Genomic DNA, 13,125 nt, shown 5'->3' on the forward strand with positions numbered 1-13,125 from the left:
AAAATCATTATTCAATTTCCTCTGAAGTTTAGATCTGCATGAATAATTTGCTGTGAAGCTGAAAGATGCCATAACGTTGCCATGAATTCGACCAAGAACTTTGACAATTGTATTATATTAACAAAAAGCTGTTTGGCTAGAATAACACTTCCCACTGATTCACCAAGCCTCATCTAAAGTAGACACTTGCAGATCAGAAAGGAATGGCGTAACACTTCTTTCCCCATCCATTTTTTTATTCTTTAACGGGACATGGGCTGCGTGCTCCTCAGTACTGCCCCTCCCGCACCCCCATTACAGCACTGGTTGTCAGATTAGAGTTTGTGCTTAAGTCCTGAACTACAATCCCATAGCTTCAATTTTTTTATTCGTTCATGGGATGTGGGCATTGCTGGTTATGCCAAAATTTATTGCCCATCACTAATTGCCCCCAAGAAGGTGGTGGTGAGCTGCAGTCCATGTGGGGTAGGTACACCCACAGTGCTGTTAGGGAGAGAATTCCAGGGTCTCACAACCAACGGATCAGATCTAAGCTCTGCAGTCCTGCCACATTAGTCGTGAATGGGGGTGGACAATTAAACAACTCACTGGAGGAGGAGGGTCCACAAATATCCCCATCCCCAATGATGGAGGAGCCCAGCACGGCAGTGCAAAAGTTAAGGCTGAAGCATTCGCAACTATCTTTAGCCAGAAGTGCCGGTTCAATGATGCATCTTGGCCTCCTCCAGAGGTCCATAAGAATTCGATTCACTCCGCATGATATCAAGAAACAGCTGAAGGCACTGGATTGTGCAAAGGCTATGGGCCCTGACAATATGCCGACAATAGTACTGAAGACTTGTGTTCCAGAACTTGTCATGCCCCTAGCCTGTTCCAGTGTAGCTACAACATTGGCATCTGCCCAGGTATATCGTGTACATAAAAAAAAGGACAAATTCAATCCGGCCAATTACCGCACAATCAGTCTACTCTCGATTGTCAGTAAAGGAATGGAAGGGGTCATCAACAGGTCTATCAAACGGCACTTGCTGAGCAATAACCTGCTCACTGATGCCCAGTTTGGGTTCCGCCAGGGCCACTCAGCTCCTGACCTCATTACAGCCTTGGTTCAAACGTGGACAAAAGGGCTGAACTCCCGAAGTGAGGAGAGAGTGACTGCCCTTGACATCAAGGCAGCATTTGACCGAGTGTGGCATCAAGGAACCCTAGCAAAACTGGAGTCAATGGGGATCGGGGGAAAACTCTCCGCTGGTTGTAGTCATACCTAGCACAAAGAAAGATGGTTGCGGTTGTTGGAGGTCAGTCATTTCAGCTACAGGACATCACTGCAGGAGTTTCTCAGGATAGTGTCCTCGGCCCAACCATCTTCAGCTGTTTCATCAACAGCCTTCCTTCCATCATAAGGTCAGAAGTGGGGATGTTCGCTGATTATTGCACAATGTTCAGCACCATTCATGACTCCTCAGATACTGAAGCAGTCCATGTCCAAATGCAGCAAGACCTGGATAATATCCAGGCTTGGGCTGACAAGTGACAAGTAACATTCACGCCACACAAGTGTCAGGCAATCACCATCTCCAACAAGAGAGAATCCAACCATCGCTCCTTGATGTTCAATGGCATTACCATCATTGAATCCCCCACTATCAACATCCTGGGGGTTACCATTGACCAGAAGCTGAACTGGACTAGCCATATAAACACTGTGGCTACAAGAGCAGGTCAGAGGCTAGGAATCCTATGATGATTAACTCGCTTCCTGACTCCCCAAAGCCTGTCTACCATCTACAAGGCATAAGTCAGGAAGATTTGGCCAGCTCGATCAGTAGTGGTGTTACCGAGCCACTCCACACGAGGGACATTGAAACCCCCCACCAAGAGTACTTTCTATGTCCTTGACACCCCCAGTGCTTCCTCCAAGTGGTGTACCACATGGAAGAGTACTAACTCATCAGCTGAGGGGACACGGTAGGTGGTAATTAGCAGGTGGTTTTCTTGCCCATGTTTGACCTGATGCCACGAGACATCATGAAATATGCAGTAAATGCTGAGGACTCCCTGGGCATCTCCCTTCCGACCTTATACCTCTGTGCCGCCGCCTCTGGTGGGTCTGTCCGGCCAGTGGTACAAGACGCACCCAATGATCACGATGGTGATCTGTGAGATATGATTCTGTGAGGGTGACTATTTCAGGCTGTTGCTTGACCAGTCTGTGGGACAGCTCTCCCAATATTGGCACAAGCCGCCTGATGTTAGTAAGGGGGGCTTTGTAGTGTCGACCGATCTGGGTGTGCAATTTTCATTTCTGATGCCTAGGTTGATGCCGAGTGGCCCGTCCAGTTTCATCCCCCTTTTTTTTTAGACTTCGTAGCACTTTGAGTGGCTGGGCCATTTCAGGTAAGGACAGCAGAACTTCCTCCTGAAGGACATTAGTGAACCAGATGGGTTTTTACAACAATCAACAATGGTTTCATGGTCACTGCTACTGAGACCAGCTTTTAATTCCAGAGTTTTATTAATTGAATTTAAATTCCGCCAGCTTTGTGCTGGGATTTGAACCTGAGTATTAGCCTGGGTCTCTGGATTACTAGTCCAGTGACATAATCACTACACCACTGTCTTCCCCTACGCATAGAGCATACTTGTAAATTGCATGTTGCTCTAGGTCATTTATTTTGGCCTCCACTCTCTGCACATTCACAGCAGAAGTCAACGAGAAAAATAAATGCAGAAATGCACCAGCCAACAGGAATCAAGCCCACATAATACCATTGCCCCTATGTTCACTTGCCTTAAAATGTGACAATTTTGAAACTGGTTAGTGCAGTACTGATACTTACAGAGGAAATGCTGGTGTGATTGGCCATCATGAGACCACTGACACGATGAGCTGAAGGCAGGTAAGGAGATTTCCGTGACAGCGCCACCTGTATACTGGCCGGTCCCCATGGAATGAAGTTGGCCAGCTTCCGCTCCCTTATTCTTTGTAGACTCTTGTGCACCTATTTAAAGAACATAGCATAGAATAGGAAATTTACATTCACATTGCATCTTTCACTGTCTCATTATATCCCAAAACACTTTTTGAAGTGGAGTTCCTGTAAGCAAATATGCCAGCCAATTAACGCAGCAAAGTTCCACAAATGAGGCAAATGACCATTCCTATGGTGAATATTTTATTGGTGTTAGTTGAGGGGTGATTATTCTTGAGGGCATCAGGAAAAATTTCACATTCTGCTCTGAATGAAATCTTTTATGTCCATTTGAAAGACAAATTCAACAGGACAGCAAGCTCTCGGTACGGCCCTTTGCCAGGGCACCATGCCCCTCAGTACTGCCCCTCTGCCAGAGCAGCATGCCCCTCAGTACTGCCCCACTGCCAGAGCAACATGCCCCTCAGCACTGCCCCTCTGCCAGGGCAGCATGCCCCTCAGCACTGCCCCACTGCCAGGGCAGCATGTCCCTCAGTACTGCCCCACTGCCAGGGCAGCAAGCCCCTCAGTACTGCCCCACTGCCAGAGCAACATGCCCTTCAGTACTGCCCCTCTGCCAGAGCAACATGCCCCTCAGTACTGCCCCTCTGCCAGGGCAGCATGCCCCTCAGTACTGCCCCTCTGCCAGGGCAGCATGCCCCTCAGTACTGCCCCTCTGCCAGGGCAGCATGCCCCTCAGTACTGCCCCTCTGCCAGGGCAGCATGCCCCTCAGTACTGCCCCTCTGCCAGGGCAGCATGCCCCTCAGTACTGCCCCTCTGCCAGGGCAGCATGCCCCTCAGTACTGCCCCTCTGCCAGGGCAGCATGCCCCTTGTAACTGCCGCTCCAACACCCCAAGTATAGCATTGATTGTCAGATTAGAATATGTGCTCAAGTCCTGTAATAGAGTCCCATAACTTCCTGATTTTTTTTTCCCATTCATGGGATGGTGTGCTGCCTTCTTGAACCACTGCAGTCCATGTGGTGTAGGTACACCTACAGTGCTGTTCAGAAAGGAGTTCTAGGATTTTGACCCAGCGACAGTGAAGGAACGGTGATATAGTTCCAAGTGTTATGATGTGGCAGGTGATGTGTGCCAGGCAGACCAAATCCACATGAGAAACTTGACCACGCAATCACAACAGTTTTGCAAATGGTATTTATAACTAGAAGATTTGTGCACTGAATTCAGAAGTAATGAGTCCACCAACACCTTTAGAGATTTTAAAAACTAAATTAAAACATTTATTAACAAAAAAGATTTCAAACACATACATAAAATTACAATTACTTAATACTATAACAAATCCTAAAAACCCTAAATAATCTGGCTCCTAACTACACACCCCCCTTTAAGGCAACAGTCCAAAATAGACTTTAAATTTAAATAGGCAAGCCAGCAAATTTACCACAGCACCCACTTGACAGTGGAATTCCAAAAGCTTTCCTCTATCTTTGGTTGCTGGACACAGCAGACTTCTGTAAAAGTGGCTGGAGGCTTCCCCAAGGCAGTTATACAGGGCCTTTTAGATCTTACATGGCCCCACAACATAAATTTCCATTCTTCTTCATATATGTTTCCCTCTCTTTAATCAGTAAATGCCATTGTTCTATGTGTCTTTGGAAATGCACTTTTCCCCATAATATAAAAATCTTTCATGTTGCCAATATGGTCAATACCTTTGGGAAAAATAAACATACTGCTTGGCCTTGCTGATCTTGTTGGTTGTAAACGTTCTATCATCTCTTTGAAAGCAAAACAGCCCCTTCACTTATCTAAAAATGCAAATTTCCTTCACACCCTACATGCTAATCCCTCATCCATGTTTATTCATTAGCATTTCAAATGCCTTTTACCCCTAACTTCTTTTGATAATTTGAAGCTTGAAATCTTTCTGACTCTTAATTCAGTTAAATTGCACAGCCAGAACCATCTACACTCACCCATAAACCTACATTACAATAAACCACAATAATATGAAAAGATATTAGTTTCATGACACAAGTCAGAGTGGTGAGTGTTTGGAGGGGTGTGTGGTGGTGTTCCCATGCATTTGTTGCTCTGGTTCTTCTAGGTGTTAGCGGTCATGAGTTTGGAAGGTGCTGTGGAAGGAGCCTTAGCGAGTTGCTGCAGTGCATCTTATAGATGGCACACACTGCTGCCATAATCTGTCGTTGCTGGAGGGAGTGAACGTTTGTGAATGGGTTGCCAATCAAGCGGGCTGCTCTGTCCTGGAGAGCGTTGAGCTTCTTGAGTGTTGTTGGAACTGCACTCATCCAGGCAAGTGGAGAATATTCCATCACACTCCTGACTTGTGCCTTGTAGATAGTGGACAGACTTTAGGGGGTGAATTACTCGCTGCAGAATTCTCAGCTTTTTTTCTTTATTCATTCATGGGATGTGGGCATTGCTAGCTAGGCTAGCATTTATTACCCATCCCTAGTTACCCTAGTGCAGAGGGCATTTAAAAGTCAACCACATTGCTGTGTGTATGGAGTCACATGTAGACCAGACCAAATAAGGGCAGCAGATTTCCTTCCCTAAAGGCATTAGTGAACCAGATGGGTTTTTACAACAAGCGACAATGGTTTCATGGTCATCATTAGGCTTAAAATATTGAATTTAAATTCCACCAACGGGATTTGAACCCGGGTCCGGAGAGCATTACCCTGGGTCTCTGGATTACTAGTCCAGCAACAATACCACTATGCCATCGCCTCCCCCTGACCTGATTGAGAAAAGAGTCGCTATCTTGATGAACCATGTTGACAGTGTCTTCACAAGTAGAAATCAGCAAGAGAACAGGGATTAAATTGCATACATTTCATAGTGTTTATGGGCGGAGCATTTACTGCGGGGAGTGTTACGATCCTTGGCTGCACCTAGGATGTGTGGGAGTGTGGGAGTGGGTGTTGGGGGGCGGTCTGGTTAGAAACCAGTAATGCTTTATTTAAAGTAGTTAAAGGTTGAGATTAAAGACATCTGCTTTTGGAATAAAGCCACAAGATTCCAGGGTTTTGAACAAGCAAAAAATAAAATTTACTCTACAAGTTTAGAAGGATAAAACCATTTACAAGATATATCTTCTACCCTAACATTCAGAATCAACTTGAGGTACATGTGAATTAACAGGCAAACTGCACACCACACTGCACAATGACAGATACGACAGATTTCTCAGCAATCCACCCAGACGTCAGTATTCACTGAGAGTTACACAATCGCTTTAAAACTCCATCTCCCTTTTGTGGAATTTCAGCTTTCACCTTTGAAGATCTAACCTCTGAATTCTCTCCAAAAAAAAAATCGTTCCAATTCACACTGCCTTAACGAATGCTCCCTTTCAGGGTTGCTCCCCAGGACTTCTCCTGAGCCCCGACTGCCTAGAGACTACTCACCACAACACCTCTGCTGCTGGGAGCCTCTTCTTCCTGCTTCGGAACACACCCAGTCATGTAGGATTTCTTCAGCCCCAACTCTTGGCTGCACTGAGCTATCAATGGCTCCCAAGGTTCCTTCTGAGCCTCAAATGCACAGAGCTACCAAGGGCGTCACTGAGCCCCCCAGCCCAGCTCCTCGGAGCTAACAGCAGCATTTCAGCTGCATGGCACTTCTTCTCTTGCACCTGACACCGACTGACAAAAATTAATTTGATCCTTGAACTGAACTGGGAAACCTATTAACACAATCCCATTGGGTCCCATCCTTATTACTGGGCAGGAACCAATCTGTCCCTTAAAAGTTGCAATGTTCATGTGTCTATGGGCACACAGACACAATGAACTGAATTCATAACAGGAGTCATCTTTCTATTTACCATAAAATAGGGAATTCCAATGCTAAACCAGACATAAAAACACCACCGAGGTGACCACAACCAGTGCCTGCATTTTGAGCCTGATCCAGATCAATGCAAAGAGCCAGTGTGAGACAACCTTTTGCTTGGTAATCTGAGTTTCTCCCATTTCACAAAGTGGGTGCTTTTCAACTCGCATCTGACACTCTCCAGCTGGGATTGGACCATGGTGACTAGGCCTACAATTTCTCTGTCATATATTAATTTCCTTCCCTCCTAACCTGAAGGTGTTGAGTCTTGGAGTTTGACTCCATGGATACAAAAGGACCTCAAGTATCTTGACCAAGTGGCCGTTCTTCATTGAAACTTAAAATTCAAGTTGTTAAATTGCAGGAAGCTTTAGGCACCGAGCTCAATTCTGACTGCCTCTAGTAGCCGTACACACGTAATGTTCAGAAGCTAGATCCAGGGCTGATTCTCCATTCCCTTGCCCAGTGTGCCCAAATTACTCTTATGATGTCATAGTTAGGTTCAGCTAACTCAGCACAAAATAGAAACCAAACCAAAAGAATCAAAGATGCTTAAAGCCTAGGAGACCATTCAGCCTATGTCTGTGCTTGCTAGAGCAATCCAAAACTAATGCCACTGCCCCGCTCTCTCCTCATAGCTCTTATCAATCCTAAAAATAATCCCATTGCATCTCTCATCTCTCCATGTACTGTATCAATCCAAAACTAAACCCCATTGTCACGTACTCCCCATATCTCCGTTGCTTCAATATTTATCCAATTTTCTCAAAGGATACAGCAAAGAATTCCACATTTCAACAACCCTCTGCGAAAAGAAACTTCTTCTAACCCCACTCATTCTCTTACTGGTAACTTTAAATTTATGATGCTTGTCATTAAATCCTTCAACATTCCTTGATCAGACCGGATCTCTCACTCTGCTACAGCATTGACTTTTCTGGAGTTGAGTGAAAAGATTATTCTATTAATGAGGGAAACTGGCTAAGTAATCAGTGGGAAATGTGTACCTATTTGATTCAGATATCAACTTACAAAACATCACAGAATCATTATGGTACAGGAAGCCACCAGATCTCTTTCAAGAGCTATCTAATTAGTCCCATTCTTTCCCCTAACCTTGCAAATTTGCTTCAGGTATTTATCCAATTCCTTTTTGGGAGTCACTATTGATTTTTTTCCACCGCCCTTTAGGCAGCAGCATTTGTTGTCACAATTCGCTGTATAAAAAAAAATTCTTAACTACTTCCTGGTTCTATTGCCAATCACAATAAGGTGTCTGCACCGGATCTCCGAATTAGCAATTCAGCTAGTGTCATTCCCCACCTTCAACCCATAAACTGCACGTTCTTCCTTTTCAGATAACAATCTAATTGCACTTGAATGTCTCGATTGGACCTGTCTATTCTACTTGGGTCGACTCTGTTCCAATCTTCCAAGACCAGGCACGCTATTTTAGATGCATCTCAACCGCTGCCCGCAAGGTGAAAATAAACTTCTACAAGAATGACAGGAAATAAATTTTTGAGAAGTATAAATGCCAACCTCCCATGCACAGTAAAGGCAGGCATCAAGCCAAAATCATAATTTTACTATCAGCTGTCTTTGTTCTTGCACAATAGTGAAGCCCAATTTGTATGACAATAGTGTCACCAGTCTTGTGTTCAAGGCTAGGTTTTTAACAAAAAAACTGTCAAGTTGAGAGACATTTCCTAAGATTACTGGATTGGATTTTCAGCAATACCATGCAGTACCAAATCAGCAAAAACAAACAGCTGTTTTACATTCCTCTCAGTTTCAAGGAACTGCAGAATGACACAGAGTGGGAAGATCATATGACTGAGATGCATGGAATTCCCAAAGGGACAAAGAAACATTAAGACATGTTTCAGCCCGATGGTTTGTGATCAAGATGGAGCCAGCTAAAATAAGGTGTTTCAATGGCTGTACTTCGAATAGCTTTCTCTTTGAAAAACTTTTGCTAATGTAATTTTTACCTACGTATTAATTTTATTCAGATTTCAGCTTTTTTGTTCAGATTGCTACACCTTCAGAGCTGTACATAGTCCACCTAAAACTGGACAAAGATCCAGCGCCTTCCTAATCTTACGATTTGCAACAATCATTCTAATCCCTTTACATCTCTCAGTTACTTATCAGCACAATATTATTTAACAAAGGGTGCAGCTCATTTGAACAAGAATTGCATCATCATTTCTGGAGTTCCCCAACAATCTATTTTTATTAGCTGCTCCTATTTCACATATGGAAGATGTGTAGCTGACAGCACCAAGCTCAACTTCACCATCACCTCTCTCAACTCCTCCACTGTGTCTAAATTATCAGTCTGCTTGTCCAACAACCTGTATCAGATGAGTTACAATTTCCTTCAGTTAAATATTAGAAAGGCCAAAGCCATTGTCTTCAGGCAATCCACAAACTCCATTTATAGCCACCGACTCTAGCTCTCCCTGGCCGCTGTCTCAGGCTGAACAGGCCGTTTGCAATTTTGGCAACTCAACCGAGCTTCTGATTCCATATCCTCTCCATCACCAAGACTGTCTACTTTTACCTCTTTAACAATGCCCATCTCTGCCTCAGCTCATCTGATGCTGAGACCTTCACCTATGTCATTTGTCACCCATTCCATACTCTCTTGGCCTCTCATACTCCACCCTCCATAATCTTCAACTTACTCAAGCTCTGCTGCTTGTATCCTAACTTGCATCAATGCTTGTTCACCCATCAACCCTGTACTCACTGACCTACTCTGTCTCATGGTTGAGCAATGTCTTAGTTGTAAAATTCTCAGCCTCCTGGTTAAAACCCTTATGGTCTTGCCACTCCTCATTTTTGTGATCTCCTCCAGCTCTACAATGCTCTAAAATCTCTGTGTTTCTCCAACTCTGGTGCTATTTGCATTCCCACTTCCTTTGCCCTACCATTGGAAGCCATGTCTTTAGCCACCTGGATCCTAAGCTTTGGAATTCCCTATCTTAACTGTTCTGTTTCTCTCTTTAAGCTGCTCCTCTACAATTACCTCTTTGACCAAGCTTTCAATCATCTGTCTCAATTTCTTTGGCTGCAATTTTGTCTTTGTCTTATTACACTTCTGTGAAGTGCCTTGGGATGCTTTACTACAATAAAGGTGCTTTATGTAGCCAAGATATTATCTCAAGTGCTTCCAGTAACGCTATCATCAAACGGATAATATCATGATGCACAAACTGTATCTATAAACTGGGTATAACAAACCATCAAACGCATATCTTTTTAAATCAGTTTCAATAACCAACGTGTTTTCAAAATAATGGAGGGGGGTAGATAACCTTAAACCAGACAAATTGTTCTCACTAGCAAAACTTCATTATCACGTGCAGAATTAAAACTTCTGGAAATTTGGAGTGAATAGGGAATTCGGACAGAAATTTGACAAACTGTCAACAGGCATATGGAATGAGCTTCCTGAAAAAAAAACCTTGCACTGGATAAAATAAATTAATCAAAAGACATCAGATATATTTCTGGAGAAGTGGTGATTAATGGATGAAAGATAAGAAGGATGAATGCAGGGATTGGAATCAATTAAATAGGGGCTGGTCTGTGAACTAAATTGCCTTCTCTGCTCCTCACTTTTTCTCTGTTTATGGGTTCCTCTTCCACCTGTGACTGAAGGTGCAGTGGAGATCTGCTTTCACTTATTTCCAAACAATCAGAGAGATAAGTCAGGGAACTACAGGCCAGTCAGCTCAATATTGGCGATGGAAAAACTCAGACAAAACTAATTGTCGCTTGAAAGAATATAGGTTTACAAATGATAGCCATCGTAGGTTTGTTAACGACAGGTGGCAATGCACTGGGAGGGTGGTTAGTGAGATGGTCTGAACAACTTCTTCCAGGAGCTGCTTCTTTTTCTGGAGGATATGAATCGTTACACACAAGAAATGAAAACAGCGCTGTGATTTCCTATCCTGCACTATACATAAATGGAGAGGTTGTGGCTATTTCTTGTCTTCCTTTAAGGAAGCTTAATAAGCCTTTTGTTCTCAGGAGCTCTCTCCCTTACAAAATCTTACAGCACGGGAGACCACCATTTGGTCCATCTTCCATGTACTGGCTCTTTAAAGAGCTATCCAATTAGTCCCACGCTTTCCCCTAACCCTGCAAATCTGCTTCAAGTATTTATCCAATTCCTTTTTGGAAGTCATTATTGAATTTTTTCCACCACCCTTTAGGCAGCAGCATTCGATATCACAATTCGTTGTATTAAAAAAATTCTTAACTACTTCCCGGTTCTATTGCTAATCACCATAAATTTGTGTCCTCTGAAATTTTGAGAACCTTCATCAAAGTTATCCTTTTCCTCCACCGCCTAACGTGCAATCCCAGTTTTTCTAGTTCCTCCGCAGAACTGAATCCCTTCATTTCTGGTATCATTCTAGTAAATTTCCTCTGTACTCTCTCAAAGACCTCTATATCTTTCCTAAATTGAGATACCCAGAATTAAACACAACACACCAGTTGGAGCCTAACCAGTTATTTTTAAAAGTTTAGCATAACCTATAACCATATCCCAGTTAATATCAGTCTTGTTAAATCATAAGCCCCAATAAAGGTTTGAACACCATGAACGAATATGACACTTCAGTGCAGTACTGAGGGGACACAGAATTTCCATGTGCTGTCTTTTAGATAAAGCATTTAATTGAACCTCTCTCTGCCTATTTAGACAAAGGTAAAATATCCAATAGCATATCTTAATGAGCTGAAATCTCTCCCAATGTCTAGACCAACATTCCACACAACCAACTTTAGCAAAAACAGGTTATCTGGCGATTCATTCATTTTCTGTTTTTGGATGTTGCTGTGTGCAAACTGATTGCCACAACAGTGGCTGCTCTTCAGAAGTAACTCACTGATTGTAAAGAAACTGAACTGGACTAGCCATATAAATACTGTGGCTACAAGAGCAGCTCAGAGGCTAGGAATCCTGCAATGAGTAACTCACCTCCTGACTCCCCAAAGCCTGTCCACCAGCTACAAGGCACAAGTCAGGAGTGTGATGGAATGCTCCCCACTTGCCTGGTTGATTGCAGCTCCAACAACACTAAAGAAGCTCGATACCGTCCAGAAAAGCGGCCTGCTTGACCACATCCACAAACCTTCACTCCCTCCACCACCGACGCACAGTAGCAGCAGTGTGTACCATCTACAAGATGCACTGTAGGAATTCACCAAAGCTCCTTAGACAGCACCTTCCAAACCCACGACCACTACCACCTAGAAGGACAAGGGCAGCAGACACATGGGAACACCACCACCTGGAAGTTCCCCTCCAAGCCATTCGCCATCCTCACTTGGAAATATATTGCCGTTCCTTCACTGTCACTGGTTCAAAATCCTGGAACTCCCTTCCTAACAGCACTGTGGGTGTACCCACACCACATGGACTGCAGCGGTTCAAGAAGGCTGCTCACCACCACCTTCTCAAGGGCAACTAGGGGTGGGCAATGAATGCTGGCCTAGCTAACGAAGCCCACATCCCATGAATTAATTTAAAAAAGGCTGGATGTCCCAATATGCTAGTCACATGCAGCTATTTGGGAACCCAGATATCACTAATTACATTTTAATTAGTAAATTAAAAAATTAGTAATAGACATTATCCATGAACATCTGGCTTCAATAGTCATTTGTTATGCATGTGTGCTTTTCTACATTTGTTGATAAAGCAGTAAGATAAAAAGCAGAGAGTGCTATTTAAGTATTGCTGAAAAAAGAGACTTTTTTGGCAAAGCTTTTCATATTGCACTCATCAGGACAATTCATAAGAACACCAAATGTAAAGGGAGCAAAATTTATATTGTATGAGAAGAGGGTGCTGATTAGTTGGCAAGTGGACTCCGATTGGTAAAAGTGTTGCCAATGAGAGTGCACCAATTGTTGGTGACTGACAGTTAACTGCTGAGCATTGTGTGACATTTAAACCAGACAGCTTGACTCTGATTGGTCAAGGCACTGCCCTTAGGAATGAACCAGTGAATAGCTGTCACTTATGTTGTTTAGCTGAAAGACACAGGGCCCTGTGTAGTAGTATATGTAGCTTCCAGTACACGTATATGAGCCACACTGCGAGCCCGACTGAGGATTAATTAACAAATGTTGTCCAATCACAGAATCACATCTAATGTTGCACACAGATTTGCAAGCATGGGCTGGTTGAGTACGGTTTGTACCTTGTCCCATCTGCTGTTCGCTACGATCCACCAGTCTTTGGGACGTTCACCTATGTACCTAGCATCACACTGGCACTGAAATTCATATACCACA

General features: G+C 43.6%; 1 protein-coding gene across 1 annotated transcript in view; it reads right to left on the reverse strand.

Moving 5' to 3' along the window:
* Positions 1 to 2,792: 2,792 nt before the first annotated feature.
* tubg1 (tubulin, gamma 1) overlaps positions 2,793 to 13,125 on the reverse strand; it is a 61,053-nt gene continuing 50,720 nt past the window's right edge. Inside the window, exon 10 of the mRNA XM_078529131.1 lies at positions 2,793 to 3,002. Within this exon, the coding sequence (XP_078385257.1) occupies positions 2,793 to 3,002 (210 nt within the window). The remainder of the gene's footprint in view (positions 3,003 to 13,125) is intronic.

The sequence above is a fragment of the Cetorhinus maximus genome, chromosome 25 (assembly GCF_964194155.1).
Source record: "Cetorhinus maximus chromosome 25, sCetMax3.hap1.1, whole genome shotgun sequence".
Classification (NCBI taxonomy): domain Eukaryota; kingdom Metazoa; phylum Chordata; class Chondrichthyes; order Lamniformes; family Cetorhinidae; genus Cetorhinus; species Cetorhinus maximus.